Raw genomic sequence first — 18,605 nt, 5'->3', positions numbered from 1 at the left:
TTATCTTCCCAAACCTCCCTCCCACAAACCATTACACAGTATGTCTGCATTACTCAGATTTTTCAGAAGAAAGGATGTAATTTCAGATTCTCCAGGTAAAAAGTATCAGAGATTTGAAAATTTTGATATAAATAGATTCCTGAAAAATGGAAAAACAGAAATATGTCATCAGCAACTCTATCATGCCACCAGTGTAAGACTTCTAAATACTACCTTTTTTATATGCATTTTTCCAGTTCCTTGGTAGACTGTCTATTTTTGTTATTCAGGTCTTTTAATGTTATTTTGACAGCAAAACCAAAGGCAGTCTTCCTGCAATTCTAATTCCAAATTAGACCATTCTCAGAACAGTTTACTAGAGGCTTCCATTAACAGAACTTGGGTATTACCAGAGTTGAGGGGAGGTTTCACTGAACAATGACCATACAGCAAAATGAGCCCACTCAGCATCAGCATCACAGCAGAACACAGATTATTAGCTACTAATTACACTTAACTATGTCATTACAAATTCTAACATGTGCTCCAAGATGCCATGAATGTATCTGCTGCACAGGAACACTTCCTAATCTTGTTCATGAAATAATTACAGGGGCACTATCCTGCCAAATGAGGCAGTAATTAACCCTAATTGCTCAAAATGCAACTGGCTAATTCTAGGAGATTAATCAAGGGGATTCAATTATTATTAAATGACTTAATATGACAAATTGCTACATTAGGAGAGGGGGCTTTGCTCCACACCATGGTACTTTCCCAGCAGTGCATTCACTGTGTGCACAGAACCCCCCCTCAGCAGAGGCTGTGCTGGGCACTGGCAGAGCTTTCCCAAGGACAGCTTCTGGCTCAGGGCCCCTGGCTCACCTCTGCACCGCACGTGGGAACAGCAAAGGCTCAAGCCAGCCCTCCCCACGCTCACGTCCCACCACTGCTGCAATTCTCTTCTTTCTGACAGCTTTCCATGCTGCTTTTGGTTTATTCCTAAATACAACACAGGGGCAAAACTGAATTGCTCTGATCAACAGAAAACAGGCTGAAAAGTCAAGCAGCCAGAACTCACAAAATCCAAGTTTCATAATTACACAGACTAATCCTGGGCTAATCTCCCTTCTGCAGAAAGGCAGGAAGAGAGAGGAGCTGCTACAGTGAAACTTCATTATAGTGTGGACAAAATACATTGCAGGATGAGTTCTACAGACTCACAGGGAGCCTACAGTTCCATGTAGAATGAGCTTTTTCTTTTATCTGGTAATTACTTCTCCAGGACTTACTATAAAAAGAGATAAAATACATTTATTCACTTACACAATAATCTATTTTACTTTGGCCTTTTCTTCAAAGAGCCAAAGACATGAGAAAGCCAACTCAGTATGTTTTCATATGATGATTTAAAAACACTTGCTTTAAGCAAAATTCAAACTATTTCCTTTTTCTCTAATTATAATCAAAAAGTGGGTTCAGGAAACTGGCTGGCTGGCAGAATCCCTAACTGGATATTCCCTGAAACTGCTATAACTGCACTAAAAACAAAAGGAGGGGGACAAAAGCAGCTAAATGGTAAGAAATCAGGAGACCTTTATAGAACGAAGGTAAGAAAAGACAGAGGGAGATGGATCAGACACCCGCACTTACCTGAGGATCATGCTGGAATTCCTGTCCTGGCAGCTTGCACAGAGGGTTGTTCTGGTCCCCTAGATGATGAGGATGGTTGTGCTGCCCTTCCATGGTGTCATACCAAACTCTGCCTCTCGGCTCTGCTGAGGCAAAAGCAAGGGGAGAGGTTGGTGGCTGCCTGCCTGGCGGCCTCAGGGCTGTGCCCAAAGGGGCTGCAGCAGCAGCAGGAGCTGAGCCCTCCCTGCCCAGCCTGACCCACACAGCCCCGGGCCCACAGAGCAGGGCCCCTGCTCAAAGGGCCCAGCACAGGTCAGAGGCACCCACCTGCAGGGAGTACCCAGCAGAACCACAGCACCACAAATACTGCTGGTATTGTTTCACAATAAACATGTTATCTGCTAAAGACACTGCTTTTATCACCTCTAACAGTAGCTACTGTCCCTTCCCCAAGGACTCATGGTCCCCAGTTTCTCAGGGGACATCCCAAAAGGTCTGCCCATCTCCATTCATAAAACAAAAATTACAAAGTCCCTCCAGACTGCTGCCACTTTCTTTGGTCAAAGACAACCAAAATTTACCCACAGTCTTTCTTCCCCACCCCCAAATTAAAAGTTTTCATGCAGATTTAAAAAACATAGGAAGCAGGAGCTAGAAACCATATTGGATTAAATGAGACTGAAGTGTTGTAGGAACAACAGACAAACAAGGGAAAATTCCATGAATTAATTCCTTTGCTGCAGTTTCAGGCCAGCCCAACACCAGAATCGGAAATGAGAGTCTGGTCCCCTTCAAAAATGGTACCAGAACATGCAGAAGCCGTACAGAGCTGCCCAACAGGCAGCTGAGACATTCCAGTGCTGGAACAACACTGTGAATCCAGATTAACTGATTCTCTGGCACACACACTTCAGGAACACTGTGGGCAACGGTGATGGGGCAGCTGTGGGACACCTCCTCTGCCTGCAGAGAAAGAAGAGACTGAACATACCCAGATTTTCCAGCCCTTCTAGGAAATAAAACCCCTACTTGAACCACTGGTGTTCAAGCCTGACTCAGGGACAAACTCTTGTAATTCTATCAGCTGTTCAGGGAACCAGGACTGGATCACAGCACTCCCTGCTCCACACCAGCTCTGGGGCCAGGCTCCAGCCCTGAGCAAAGTCAGGCCCCAAAATACAGCCACAGCACTTAAGAGAACAGCCACAATAAATACAGCCAGGCCCCTTCCCCAGAAAAGGCCATTCACAGGTTTGGGTTATCCCTTACCCACGCCCTGCCATTCCCAGTCGCATCATTCCTGTGCTTGGCACTGACTGAAGCCTCATGGAGACAAGGGAAGATTTAGTGGCCAACACAAGCATTTGCAGAAACTTATTTCAAGAGTTTTGGCAAGTATTCACTCACTGAAAGAACACAACCTGACCTCATCAGTGTATTAATAGTGCGTGCCTGGCACTTGGGCAATGACTAAGTCTTAGTTTAAAATACAAAGGTATTTTAAATATTTGTGGGAGTGGGAGAGAAAATATGATGAAGAAGAATTTCTGCAGCAAGTAGTGCTCAATTCTTTTAACAGTTGTCTGTGAAATAAACCCTTAGCTCTGGCAGATCTTTCCAAACAGCAGCTACCATAACACAGGGGGAAAGCAGAGAGAGGCTCTTCTCATGTCTCAAGCAAATGAACCTTCACTCTGACAAAAGAGCTGCAGCTCCTGCTATATTACACAGGTTAACACATGGGTTGCTCTCAATAAAAACAGTTTTTCAAAGCCAGTACCATGAAACTCCAGTGGGGGAAGGAGAATGACTGCTAGTATGAAGAAGTTTGATTTCAAGATCTTTTCAGTCTCAAGCATTTGTAGGTTTATCAGTAACCAGGTGAAAATACCTAGATAAAACTAAGCCTCGATATTGACATTAAAGTGCCCTATGAAATTCCTACCTTATGTTATACTGCTGGAACTATCTTAATCATTTTATTATTCAGGATTTGGGGAAAGGTGGTTTACTTGAAGGGAGAGCCACTTGTTCTCTCTCTTCCAAGCCCACAGGCACAGAGCAAACCCTGGTTCCAACACAAGAACCCGGACATGCCACCTTCCCAGCACAGAGACACGTCCAGGCAGTGCCACTGAAGTGTCAGAGCACAACACTGATCAAACTGGGCATCCACTGTGCCCTGCCTTCCAAAGGACTAACGCTCAAAAACAGGGAAGGGATTCACTTCTGGACATGGGAACCTGAATGACCTGATCACAGCCCGGTCTGGGCAGCCCCAAGGGGCCCTAAGGAAACTCAAGGAGCAATCCCTGGCTGTGAGGGAGCACCAGGGGCAGGCAGCTCACAGCTCAGGAGAGCCCACCTGCCACGAGCAGGACCTGTGCTCGGGCGCTGCTTGTTTGAAGTGCTGCAGCTGGAAGCAGAGGAAGGAGTAAGAACAAAATAGCAGCTTTGAAAAGAGATCCAGCAGAGCTCACATGACAGCACCGAGCCCGCTGACACCTCGGGACAGCGTGTCCTGCCCAGGCTGTCAGCTGGGCTATTCCAGGCTTTGGCACTGCACAGGGAGAGAGAAGGGGAATCCCCGGGAAGGGGCTTCACAGAGGATCTTCAAACAGCAGCCAACAACACACAGGCACTGCACTGCATCAGAAAACCTACAAGGTACGCTCTTAACGCGGGTCCATTTTTACTTGGCGTTGTCTTAGCTCCGCACTTTTCCTTTTATTCCTTATTCCAAATTTCCTACAGAGTTCTGCAGTATCACACGTTTTCACATTGAGTCTTGACTATGATTGTAAATCAAAACATCTTTAAATTGCATGAAGCATCACACACCTTTCCAGAAAGTGAACAAAAGAACAGAATCATCATTACCATCACAGGAAAAATGGCCACAACCCACATGGGATGAACAGCTCCTTTTCTCCTACACTACTGTCACCTTACCGCTGTACAGTTATTACTCCATGCAATGCCACTCACAGGTAACCTGGAGTTTTTCCAAATACAGGGGGAAAAAAACCCCTCTTGTGCAGTCAGCTCCCCCGCCACATCCCCAGTTGCAATTCTTCTCTGGGTACCAGTGTCCATACACCTAATCAGTAGAGAGCAAAACACAAAATCCCATCAAACCCCTGATACCTTCCAGGTACCTGACAGGTGGGATTCTCAGGGCAGAAGAGCCCAGGGCACTTGGTAGCAAAGGCCAGGATCATTAGTTACAAGACACTCATTAAGGAGCAGAACCTCATCAGCATCCTGGCATTCAGTCCCAGCCGCCCTGGTGCCCCGGGTGCTCCTCGGTGAAGCAGCTGTGACCAGTCTGATCGGGTATCACCATGTGTCTCAGGATGCCTCCAACTCAACTGCAGGCCAAATTATTTGCTCCCAGATGTATAATCAACATGACAGGACCATGCACCTCTTGAGCAGGCAGCAAAGCAGCAGCTTGTGCTCAGCGTTACAACTGCTTTCTGTACCAGCACTTTTCACCTTCCTGCAAGACACACCAGCTGCTCTGGGTGCCCGTGCTCAGCCCTGCTGCTGCCCACCACACACACACACACACACACACACACACACACACACACACACACACACAACTGAGTGTTGTAGCACAGATATGTCACCTACACAAACCTGTTTTTCCCCTCAATTACTGTATGCCTCTATTATCCCCCTACACAGGGACTTGTGGGGGGAGCCAAGCAGGTCTATTTGGGTATCTTGTGTAAAACAAACAGAAACAAAACAGCAAGTCATATATGCAGAAATCCACAAGTTGATTAAAACCAGTCAAGTACACGACTCAACCTAGTGCACACATGTCCACCTTTTACCACACACAGGGAGTCGCCAGAGACTGAAATGCAGCAGGGCACACCCAGCAGGCCCCCAGGTGGCTGCGATACCCACAGGGATGCGCTGCCCTGGGAGCCAGGCTGCCACTCCTCCTGGAGCCACTGTGCTGCTCACTGCAGGCTCCCCAAAGGCTGGAGCAATGCAAACTGTTTTACAGAATAAACACAACCACATCAGCACCACTTTCTTCCTCTCTACTGCCCAATAATATTCTTCCTCTTCCTTGCTCATAAAATAAATCTGCCAGGATGCTCTATGAGATTACCTGTATATTTAAATGATGATCTGGGCTTATGATTACATTATCACTGTGGTTCAGGGTATGTGCTCTGGGGAAGGCAGCCCAATCCTAGGAGAGTATCATTTTCAAGTGACTTTTATTGTCCATTACTTTACACCATTTCTGTCACAGCTATGATGCCTGGTAGGAATAGTTCACAACAGAAATATCTTTGTCGTTAGTATTCTCATTGCAATTTAGTCAGATCAACCTTTAAATCTCATCCATCATACTGAAGAGCTTTGGCAAAGCGAGCACAGTAATATATGCTTCCATGCAAAACCTAATTACAGGCTAGGTTAAAAAGCCTACCCTGTTCCTTCTGCAGTGCAAGGTGACAGGAAATCCTGAGCATCCCTTGGTTTCTCACTCTCCCTTTTTGCTGGTGAAGTGCGTAACCCGTTCATTACAGCAGACTGATTCTGTCTGGCACATGACAAACTTACTTGAACCTAACAATTAAACTTCTGACAGCGTTTCCAAAAGCAGAGAGTATTTACTGTAAATGCCTGACAATTTTTTTCCTCTCTGCTCATCTCTCTCAACAGTCACCTTATGATGACTGGAAATTACCATAAGCAAATAGCAGTCTAACATCCAAAAAACCCCTCATGTTAATGTGAAATACACACCTGCCAACACTGAAAAAAAAAAAAAAAAGACTATGAATGTTAAATGAAACAACACGAGGAATGGCACTGAAATGCTTGAGCAGAGAACACTGCAAGAGCACAGTTACGAGAATGTGATTCGGTAAAAAACTTCCCAGCAAGAGCTGCCTGTGGAGGGTAGTGGTCACAGCATGGCCACCCCTGCCCTGTGAGAGGGACTGGAGCCTCTCTCACCAACAGCTCTGGCTGCACTGAGGGAATTCAAGCAAAAACTGTTAAACAGAGTCTAGTAAATCACCCAGAAACAGCTTCTGAATTTCAGGCCTCGCATCACGATGAAACTGCATTTATAGTCACACACACAAACATTACAGCGTGAGTTACCTGCAATCTGCAGCCCCCTGGGAAGGATGAGGGTCCTTGTAACAAATTGACCACTGAAGAGAAGAATGGTGGTTTAGTCACACCTCACATTTCAGAGGGTTGGATTTACCCTGAGAGCAGATGCAGATAGGTTTCTGTTAAGACTTTGTGCAAACCAGATTTTCAACAGCCAGTAAGGGATGGGCTCCTCAAAGACCCCAAATCCCCTAACTGAGAATGTTTTAGTGAAATGGCTGAAAAGCCCTGGAGCTTTTTCATACCCTGTCAACAACTGATACTCATTAAACAAATGCTGTGACAGACACCATAATTCACTGTTCCATACCTAGAAGCAAAATGACATTAAGTCAACTATTTAAAGCTACGCAGAGTCATCTCTCTGTGGATGTCAATAAAACAAATGCTTCCTGCCAATAATTAACTGTATGAAACATCCCACTGTTTCAAATCACTACCTACACCCAAGTCAGGTCCATATTCCCATTCTAAGCAGCAAGATATATAACTTCAAACACTCTGTCTTCCAGCTTGGGGAAAAACCTAGTACAATGGCTTGAAAATAGCAAGGTTGGGCAGAGTGTTCTTGGCTGGATCACTGTGTTTGAGGATGCCACTTGAGCTAATACAACACTTTTGAGAGAACATTTCAAGTGCCCATCTCTCACCAGGTAGGCAGGCAGCTGACTTCTAATTTTAGTTTTAAGTTTTAGAAGTTTTAACTGAGTTAAGGGTTGGGTTTTGTTTGGTTGTTTTTTTCCTGTGTTGTAGTACCAGCTCCCTAGAACTTGGTCCTAAACCAAAAACCATAATTGTCTAAGTCTTCTGGACACAGTTCAGATGCTCTGCAGATCCATCCATTCCAAGGGATGGTTTCACAGGGCTCCTATTAAACAGCTCCAGGATCGGTGCCAAGAGCACTTGGTGATTCATATTTTAAGGTAAATGTCCCTTCTCACCAGCTTAACTGGACTATTCCCACCCCTTCTTTCACTGCACTCAATTTCCTGGTAAACACTACATGTAAATATTTATGTGTGATGTTTGTGTAGGATGTAAACATCAAATACATATTCACATCCAAAACTCAGGATGGACAGCAGTCAGCAGCATTTAAAGGGACAATACTTCCTGTGAAGAGAGGTGATACTGTGACCATGGTACAGCAACAGCAGGTTGCATTCTTCCCCTACCAGTTTTCACTTAGATGAGTTTCAGTAAAGTAACAAGCCAACCTTAATTTATATTCTTGCAGTTGCAATTTTGAGGCATCCAGAAAATTCACTGTATTCATTTTTATCACCTTTGAACCATTAGAGCCAGATCTCTCAGGCCACCACTGCTGGTAATGAAACACATGTCAAACACAAACACATACCAAATCTACCTGGAATTTTACTGTAGTGCTTACCAAGCATGCGACAACATGCTCACGTTTTAATTTATAATGCAATAAAGCTTTCAAACACGAAGCCAAATTATTTAAGAACACTTCTGTTATCCTTCTTGGAATTCATTCATTTCTGATGAAGGGAAGATTAAATATAGGCTGGAAATATATTCATAACGTAAATGTTCACAGAAACTGCCAGACACTTTCACATCATTAAATGCTAACTGAAATGAGTCCCATCCCATGGAACACACACTGTCTGTACCAGCACCACCACCTCCGTTCCAGGCTGGCTCCTGGCACAGGAGGGAAGCATCTCACTGCACCCCCAGCCAGGTGACAATGACAGCTGAAATACAGCTCCACTCTCCTGCAACATCTGAAAAACCCTCGTCAAGAGTGAGAGTCAAAACTCAAGCACTCGGGCAGATGGATTGTTCTGAGGCTATGGTGAAACCCCTCAATGTAAACCAACCCCTAAAATAAGTTTCTACCAGACACAACAAAGACTCCAAACTGCTTCCACAGCTGGTTCCTATCAGACACCTTTAGTGACCACCCATCCCACACAGGAGCACAAGTGAACAGACCATCTTAAGCCACTAAGACAAAACCAGAACTAAGATCCAAAGTTCAAAAAAAAATATTTTAATCAGCTGTGCTGCTACAGGGCCAAACCCTGACCGTGGCATCCATTCAGCCCAGCCCGCCCTCAGAAAGTTTAACAAAGTTTTCTATAAATCTTTATGTACATATATGATTGGAAACACCACCACTTAGCACTTACAAATATCTTTTAATTAGAACACTTCTAAGCACTCAAGAAGTATTAAGCAAACCTCACAAAAATACTTCTGAAATACTGCTGTAATTTCTGAAATGTTTGAGAAAGGTAGATCAAAGTAGGAGAGAAGCCCATGTCAGATGGGCTCAAAATCCACAAAACCTGCTGGAACCAACTCTGTTCATGCAGCTTCTCTCTACAGCCGTGCTGTTGGCTATTAAAGACTCAAATTATATCTCTAATCCTGGGAAAAGGAATGGAGGAAAATAGAGATATATGTTCCCCCAACTTCAAAACATCAGAACAACAGCTTGAAGTATTTACATTTCCCATAATCGGAAGGAAAAGGAAATGATGCTGAGAATTGTGCAGTCCAGCCAATCCAAAGATTCATGTGATTCAAATCCAAAAGCAACTTCAAAGCTACCTCATAAAACTCTACCCAAAATGTGCAGGCAGCCAGATGTTGGCATCGCAGGAAGTGCTTTCACAGCATCTGGATCCTGCAAGCAGCAGCTAAACGGAAGCAGCAACTCTTCTCCACATAAAAATATTTAACATTTCTCTACTTACAAAAATAGCTATGCTAGAAATAGCGTCTGTGGGTTTTCCGCCCCAACATAACTGGGGCAGAAAAGTGAGTGAGTGAGACTGCATTATCAATATTGCTACTAAATGAAAGTCAGCTTCCCTGCACATTCCTGAGTACCTGGAACCGATGGCACAAGTTTTCCAAAAACTAATGCAGCTCTTTAGTTCATATCCCCACTTCTATATTCCTGCATGCAGCACATCTCCATCTCCCTTCCCACACAGGCACAGCTGTCCTTAAAGAACAAGATTCATTTACCAGTACCTTGCAGATCAAGGCCACAGGGTAAAACAAAGAAGATCTGTTCTTTACTATGTCTGCAGAGCTACTTTTATTACTTATTTTGATGACAGACAGGGTTAATGAAGTTCTTGCAGAGAACTCTCCCTTTCCTGGGCTAAATGCCCAAATTCTTTCAGGATTCACAAGACTTGTCTATTTAAATTGGGTCCAATTTTTTTCCCCTACAGAAAGGCCTGCACAGAATGTTCTGAAGAGAAGCTGGGAATTAACCTTTCAAGAAAATTATAACTAAATGTGCAAGCTCTGTATGAGAGATAAATCACATTTCCCACTGTATTCTGCCCTCTGTAACAATTTTCTATTGCTCTAATAAGCTTCAGTGTTGAAGCATAAACTCAGTAGTATGAGATTATTAAAAACCATGAGCTTACTCATGGAAACAAGAGTCCTGCCCAGCCTGCATTTCTTTCCCAATCTCTCCAGTGCTGACACCCTGTTAATACCTGTGAATAACACACTACAACTCATCAAAGGAAATTTCTCAAGTCCAGCAAAATCCAGGTGCAGCTATGCCTGACCAGGGAAGTTGGAAGCCACATGGCAAAGCAAGCGCAAAGCAGAACAGTCCCTCTTCCTGCATTAGTGATGAAGCAGAAAAGCTAAAATAAGACATTACAGTCACTTCAAAGCACAAACCAGGGGAACTAAAAGAAATCCCAATAAGTCAGTCACAGAATAAGTTATTGCATACCTTAATATACAAAGAACTAAGTGCAAACACAGGTAGAGAACCATCCCCAACACTGTTTACTCTTGGATGGTAAAGTTCTTACATCTGACACAATGTTATAAATTGAGTAATTGACCCACAAGGAAGTAAAGAGCTCAAGAGAGTTAAAAATTACCCTATAAATACCATAAAGATTAACAGGTTTGTAATACCCACCCAAGAAGCGCTTACTCTAAGTAGAATGATTATGAACACACAGCAAGAATATTTACTCCATGGCCCTGAGTTCAGTATATACAGACTCCACAAAAGGCAGCACTGCTTCTTAATACAGTGACAGCTGAGAGTCACTCCTTAGGTTTCCCCACTGATTATAGGGTGGCACATAGACACTCAGTTGTGACTTACTTGGTTCCTTAAAATACAGTCATGTTTTTTAAAACCTTTTAATTGTTTTTTGGGGGGTTTTGTTACAATTTAATATTTCTGAGACTCTCATTTTTTTACAACTCTGATAGAAGAGCTAATGAAACACCAGCAGCACAAAGAATTAATCAGAATCTCCATGAAAGAGGAAGGAATTTTTGTGTTCATGTTTGGCATCTGTGTAGCCTGAAACCCTACTCTTGAGGAAAGAAAATACCTACAGCTTTTCTCCCCATCTCCTCACTGCAATGACAGAGATTTGCCTCAAGAACCAGAGCCCACCACAAACCCTCCAAGAAAGGCTTCACATTCAGAGTGTTCCTATGCAGGAAACAAAATGTTCCAACATGGAGAAAACTCATGCCTTTTCAGGATGGCAGCAACAAGTGTCCACAAGGTTAAGAACAGGACAAGACACTTCAACAGAAATTCCTGAAAGGATCATACTGAATGTACTTTGAAGCTGTCATCTGTGCTGTAGGTGGGCATTCCCCAACTACTGCACCCTCTGCAGGGACTTTCCTCTCCAACTCCAGTTTAAAAATCACCAAGTTAAGAAAAAAGTTACTCTCCCAAGTCAAAGGGGACAGTTGGCTCTAAGGAAAGAAGAAAAATTGGAACTTACATTATCCTGGACCACTTGAGGCAGGAGACAGTGGCAGTGTGGGAAGTGAGACCACCGAGCAGGGGTGAAAGAGCTCGGGCTGTGCCACCCCACAGCTTCCCAGCTCTCAGAAGCAGCAGTCCCAACTACCCAGCACCCACTTTTCCTGTCAGCAGGGACTTAAAACTCCACTCCATGCACACCATGAGTTTTTAACAGGCTGGTGGATACTTCCCACCTCACAGCAAGCGGGCTTCCCAAAGACCCAATGACAAAAGTAACTGGAGAACAGGATCTGTCACTGAGCTCTGCAAAATGAAAGACTTGCAAATCCTCCCCAGGGTGTGGAGCAACACCTGCTCTGTCAGCAGGCTGAGCTGGGACCGGGTCACAGCCCTTATCAGAGCGGTTTCTGGTCCCTGCAATACCACCCACGTGGTGAGGAGATCGTGATTCATCTGGAGACACTGCGTGAAGGAGCAGGATGGCAACAGCCTCCCCCAAAGGGACAGCACAACCAGTCCCAGAGAGTCCCACCACATCAAACAGTGAAGGGTGTTTGGGCTGAAAGGTGGGAGGATGCACTGAAACAAGACTGTGAAACCTCCCCTGGAAGGTCCCTCAGGTCTGCTGGCAGTGCTGCCCTGGCTGGAGGGAACACTGACAGCCACTGGTTTTGGAAGGTGCTGTGCAGTGCAAAATGTTATCACGCTGCTCTGAGGGGAATCTCTGCCCTTTTCTCCACACTGCCACACTCGGGTTTTTCACCCTTGGTTCCTCCGGCTTGGCTGGTGTGGGAGAGGTTTGAGTTCATACACCCCCATATGTCTTCCTGCCGCCAACAAGACCACATCAGGAGCAGTGGTCATCCTGCCCGCTAAGAGGGCTCGCTTTCAAAAAGGGTTTCTGGAACAGCAGCATCTCCACACTTGGGAAATCAACATTTCAACACCATTTCCAAGTGATGTTATACAAATAATCCATCCGTCCATCTGCTGAATTCAGAAAAAAGCCTCTTACGCCTTGGACGGGAATGAGCCCACCCAGAGGTGCAGCCACATCAAGCCCCAGGGAGCTGAGGTGAGCAGGGACTGCTGCTCCTGACAGGGAAAACTCAACAGCTTCACACTACAACCCAAACCAGTCAGTGCTTTGATAAAATAACAAAATTAATTGCCTTCCTAAATCAAATGCATTTATCTGTCCAGACTGGCGCCCAAGGTCTGTCCAAGGGCAGGGGATGGACTGGAACATACTTTGATTCATCATGTGAAGCACAATTCAAAGGTTGGAGTCCAGAACTGGAGACCAAAGTCACGCAAAACAAATAAATACAAAAACTTTAAGAAGTGATTAAGAACTGTAAAATGCCTATAAATAGTCCAGAGGGGTTAAAACAAGACAGCAAGGAAATCACTATAAAGGAGACAGCTAGACGCCAACAGCAGCAACAACTTTGTCATTTAAAAAGAATGATCTTACCATCTTCTGCACTTTGTGATTTGACATGTCATAACTATTTTAATAAGTTTATAATTGCCATGGTGAACTAGCTCACAGAACAATGAACTAGCACATCCAATTTATAATCCCAAACTTCATGCAGTTCTGTGCAAAACCTCAATTTCTGCCAGCTCAAAATCTTAGCAGAAAACATTCAACCTTAAACCTACTTTTTTTCTGACTTACTTATACCTAGACTCAACTAGAAATGTGGATTTGCTGATAGTTTCTAAACTACCTGATTTTCTTGGGTGAAACACAGTGCAAGGACAGGAGGACAATACCACCTGATCTTACCAAAACACAGCAGACTATAGAAGTCCTGAACTACCTGCAAGGCCTTTTTTTTTTTTTTTTAAAGATGCAATAAATAATACATCTGACTGCTCAACAAGCATCTGTGAGGTTTCAAGAATGCTTTGGAGTACAAAATTCCCAAGGTTGCATTCACTTACACCACTTGGTTTCAAATAGATACGAGTCTGCTGTCGGTTCGCTTAAACGTGTAACAGGAAACTCAAATTTGACTAAAAGGTTGTATTACATTACTACAGGGTTTATATGGAAACCTTTTCAGAAGGAAGAAGCTAAGGGGTTTTTTCCTCTCCCATCTGCGACAGACAGCTGTTCACTGCCTGGAATCTCTGATAGCAGACACTTAAAGTAGCACCAAGCTGAAGTAAATAATTTAGAAATTTAATTTCTTTAATTGTACTGACAGGTAAAATGATTTGCAATTTACTGTATCATGCCATGTTATAAGCCATGTCACAAGTTTTAACACTGGAAACTACATATACTGTTTTAACAGAATAGAAAATACAGCTTTTTGCTGAAATATTTTAAAATTTGAAAAAACAATCCAAGAGGCCTCTCATGTCTGGACAGCGATGGTGCTTACAGTGAGTCCAGATGTTTAAATACTTAGAACAGGTTAGAACTTGAAGTAATCTTGATTCAATTCAAGGTGCATATAAAAAATATGTCAAGATAGAAAAATACTTCTCTACCTGTGAAAAGATCTGACAACTTCACAGGCTTCTGCATTTGAACCACTCTTAAAAATAACTCCTTGTGCTTTTCTGGTTTTAAACAAAACTTTGCTTCCAGGCTCTAGAACTGCCACTTAGTCACACACTCAGAACCTCAGTTCTACCCGTCCTACATTTCAGCCAACTCCAGACAGCAGCTCCCAGTCTGGCTTTAGAAACACATACTTCCTCACCACCCCCAAAACCTGTAAGAAAAAAATTTTGAAGTACTTTATGCAGTTTAATTTTCTATGTAATTTAGACACAACTGCAACAATTCCAAAAAGCACTATGACTTTCAAGTCAGACCTAAATCTAGATTCTGCATGCAAATGTTTTGGCTTCTGTTTTTTTTTTCTTCAAAAAGAAAATACTGGCTGGGCCAACATCACCTCTCGGTTTGAACACTTTGAACTCTTCTTTCACCTCCTAGATACTACATTTTCCTCCCCCTAAACTTTAGAGACACAGCTCTGCAGTGAAACATGGAATTCACAAGTGGAGAGACTCAGGCTCCAGCCTGTCCCCAGGGCACACATCCCAGTCCCCAAAAGCAGGCTTGGATCCCTCAGTGCACCAGTCCCACCACGGGAAAGGCAAGGACACAGCTTGGGAAAGCACCACCTGCCCTTCCAGCAGCCACAAAGAGCCAAGCCTTCAACTCTCTTATTTAATCGAGCTCCTTCTGGTTCCTCGGTTTTACAGCAGTTCACTGTGAGCTGAGCCAGCCCACAGGATGGGGAATGGCAGCCTGGGAACACCAGGGGAACCCTCCAGTCCAGCAGCAGCAGCTGAGTGACATGAGCCCAGCCACTCAGACTGCCTGGTGCTGACACACCGAATCTTCCCCACTGCTCCCATCAGCTGGAGATAAGCTGCTCTTATCTCCCAGAGTGCTCCCTGACCTGCCAGTGGAGAGCAGCAGGGCCCTTGCTGAGTACTGGCATGTGCTTGTACTGACAGCTTTACAAAGGGTGAGTACAACAAACACAGCTTAACAGCGGTTGGTAACAGAAAAAACTATTTTCAAGGCCTCTGCCTTTAAAAGGACAGTGTTCACTTTGCCCATTTTAGACAACCTTTAGCTTCCACGTGATTCTGTACTGGGAAAGGCCACTCTGTCCAGTCCATGGAGTGTGGCACAGGCACAGAGCCTCCTCTGCTATCATGCCTGTCCCACAACCAGGAGCAGAGCAGCTCACCATTGCTACATTTTCAGCATCTTCAGTGACAAGTGGTATCAAGGCCATTATAAACTATATTTCAGCTGCATGGCTATTAAAATTTTGCCTTCAATATTACAAGGCTTTTTCCTGCATCTTGTATTTATTCTGGCTACAAGGACACATACCACATAATTTCCTAAAAACACCCCAGTCAAGCACCTGGGGAGGTGTACAGGGTTAGTCACCATCTGCCCATAAAAGGTAAAACAGACTGGTTCAGTGAGTTTCCAAGGCAAATGCAGGAGTGTGTGTCATGGGCAGAATGGCAATTCACGACTTCCAGAACCATAATTCCTTGCTCAAACCATACAAAGCATCACGACCACTCTCTGACTATACAAGTGCTGAGCTGTTGTAAAACTGTGGAAGTTGCAATTAGAAACAGGTTTGTTCAGTGGTGAAGGTGAGCCCAGCTTCTAAAACGAGGTTCCATGTACTTAGTGTTCTCATTGCTGAAGTTCACCATAAACAACCTCCTTTGCAACATGAACCTCTAAGAAAAGCAAGTCAGAATGACAAAAACTAAAGCACAAGTTGGGCTATTAAATTAATTTTCCCTAAGAACCCATCTAAGCTTTCATTGAGGACAAAGCAAATGTCCTACAAGGCTCAGATTTCCACTTTCGTCATTTCATTTTTGAAATCTTCCTGCAAGTACTTCCTCTGCTCCTCCAGCCATAGTTCCTTTTTTTCTCACTTTAAATTCAGACTGAATACCTTTGATTTTTCCCACCTGCCCAGCTGTTGGCTGCTGCAGCCACAGGGGTTGGTCTGTTCTGCAAGGTTGGTTGTTATACATTTTTCGTAGCCTTGAGGTCAAATACACTTCACATCACATAAAGGAAGAAAAGAGGCTAAAATACATCCACTAATTAATCCTTTACACATCTAGAAAGCTGCAGGTGTTCAGGAAGGGGACTTGTTGGTAACCACCCCCATCTTACAGCTATGAGAGCAGAGGCAGAGCAGGAGAAAAGCCCACATGGGCATTTCTGTCTCCTACCTCCATTCAAACAAAAAATACTCATTTTACTCTGAGTAAACAACAGCTCATTCAATATGTAAAAACCTCTTCCAAGCCATTGCAAGAGCCCTTCAGATCCAACAGGTAGGTGTGAATAAAGCCCAAAAACACACTGCAAGAGAAGCCTCAGAATCTCTGTTTTCTCCAGTACAGCCTCAATAACTGCAAGAAATGAGAAAAAGCCAGTGTGGGCTCAATATTTTCAATGTATAATTCAGTGTTATAGACTGACCTACAACTTTTCAGGCAGGATCATAGACGGCAAGTACTGCAAAAAAAAAAACCTGTTTCCCAATATGGGTTTGGGGTTCAAACTATTCATCTTCATCTGGTTTTCTCCCAACAAAATGAACAGTGAAGAATTTGAAAAGGTATATAAAAACATTCCTATTATGCATCCATCCTCTCTCACAAAATACCTATTTGTCAAAAGATAGAATTCCAGAGGAAGGAGGGGAAAATTAAACAAGCAGAAACATTTTATACATCACAGGTGTTAAGAAAGAAAAAGTTTGGTTCTGCTCTGACAACTCCTTTGGGGGGATAGCAGTCACTCACATTCCAACTACAATCTCACTTCCCACAGAAGATGCTCATTTTCCATAATAAAAGTTTCTCACAGCTCCCATTTTTTTAGGTCTCTAAGACTCAGAGCCAGAGGAAACAGGCAGCAACAGTCTTATCTGAAAGCAGTTCCTTCTTTTTTTCTGTTATTGCTTAACAGAATATGACTGTTACAAAGAATGTCTACAGGAAAAAAATAACAGTGGAAAGAGTTTGACTCAATGTCAAGAGATGTCTCAAATGTGAAAGCTGTAGAAATGCTGCAGAAGTTAAACGGTTGCTTACAGTGATTCACAAAAAAAATGAACTTTTAAAGGAGACACAGAACTGACAGCAAGACAGTCACAATGTGTCAGGAACTTGCATCACTGGACTTCTAATTGCTACAATATTTCCGATCAAACTACTTCTCCTGCAATAATGCCATAGGCAATCACCATGGGCAGAGCTATTCCATGTGTGCGAACAGGCAGACAAACAGATGGGCTCAGAAATTCACCGTTATTCTAACCAACCATAAATCACACTTTGGAGGGAAAAGATGGTATTTGATAGTTCAGCTCTACCATGTGCTCTCTCCAAAGCCATGTGCAATCCTCCGGCACTGGGGTTACCGCGGGTTCGCACCTTTGGAGAGAGCGCGGCAGAGCGCACCCCAGGAGCGGCAACGGGACCAGGGAATCGCCAGGATCGGTCTCAGGAGACCCCAGCGTGAAACAGCCAGGCAGGGTCTCGGGGCCTCCCGCACACCCTGGGGTTCTCTGCGCCAACCCCGGGAGCCCCACCGAGGAGACAAACGAGCACATCCCGGGCTCGGGGGGGCAGCGGCGCTCGGAGGGGCGCGGGGCAGGAACGGCTCCTGCGGGGAGCGTGGGCTCGGAGCAGAGCTGCTGAAATGGAAAACCCCCCAAACCTCCCCAAGCCCTCCGAGCGACACCGAAGCGCGCAAACGCTCGTGTTTGTGTCACGGTCTCAACTTTGCTCAAGTCGCAAGGCCGACGCTCGGCCCGTCCGGCGGCGGCGGGGCTGACCCGGCCGGTGCCGCTCCCGGCCGCTTCCCGCTCCCGCCCGGGCACGTGCGGGCCCCGCGGCCCGGACCCCCCGCTCCCGCACGGCCCCCGGCGGCCCCGCCGGCGCGGCCGCTCGATCCCCCCGCCGCCCCTCGCTCGGTCCCGCGGCCCTGCCGGGGCTGCCCGGAGGCGCCGCGCGGCGCCGGGGCCCGCGGCGGGCGGGCGCACACCGCGGCCCGGCCCGGCCCGGCCCGACGGAGCGCCGGGCCCCGTGTGCTCACCTGCGGCGCGGCGGAGGCGCGGCGGTGCCGGCGCGGGGGCGCGGGAGCCCCGCAGGACCGAGCGAGCGGCGCCGCGTCCCGCACGGAACTTCGCCGCGCGCGCCCGCCCCGCGCTCCCGCGCACGCGCCGCCGCGCGGGCGCGCGCGCCGCCGCTGCCACGCAGGCCGGGCGGGGGCCGCGCGCGGGGGGCGGCGCGTGCGCGCTCGGCGCCACCTGCGGCCCCGCACCTGGAGCGGCCCCGGGGGCTCCGGCGCCGCCCGCGCCCGCCGCGCCCCGGCCCCGCAACGCGGCGCTGCCCCGCGCGACCGAACGGGCGCCCGCGACTCCCCCGCCCCGGCTCCCCGGGCCCGGGATCCCCTCCCGCCGGGGCTGCGGGAGGGCGGCCGGGGCCGCTCGGCTGGGAGCGGGACCCCATCGTGGGTACGGCCCAGGCATTTCGCAGC

The 18,605-nt window shown here is 46.0% G+C and overlaps 1 protein-coding gene across 2 annotated transcripts in view; it reads right to left on the bottom strand.

The window, feature by feature from the left end:
- Positions 1–18,277, bottom strand: part of NEK6 (NIMA related kinase 6) — a 43,259-nt gene extending 24,982 nt beyond the window's left edge. The window contains exons 1-2 of one of the 2 annotated variants that reach the window (XM_084219570.1): positions 18,162–18,277; positions 1,633–1,754 (exon numbers count right to left, since the gene is read on the bottom strand). In XM_084219570.1, coding sequence (XP_084075696.1) covers positions 1,633–1,725 — 93 coding nt within the window. In that variant the 5' untranslated portion in view covers positions 1,726–1,754; positions 18,162–18,277. Of the gene's footprint in view, positions 1–1,632; positions 1,758–18,161 lie in introns of both variants that reach the window. The other variant, XM_084219571.1, reaches the window with a different exon arrangement.
- Between the last annotated feature and the right edge of the window lie 328 nt (positions 18,278–18,605).

The sequence above is a fragment of the Fringilla coelebs genome, assembly GCF_963513975.1.
Source record: "Fringilla coelebs genome assembly, chromosome: 21".
NCBI classification, from domain to species: domain Eukaryota; kingdom Metazoa; phylum Chordata; class Aves; order Passeriformes; family Fringillidae; genus Fringilla; species Fringilla coelebs.
This window is presented reverse-complemented; position numbering and strand designations above follow the sequence as displayed.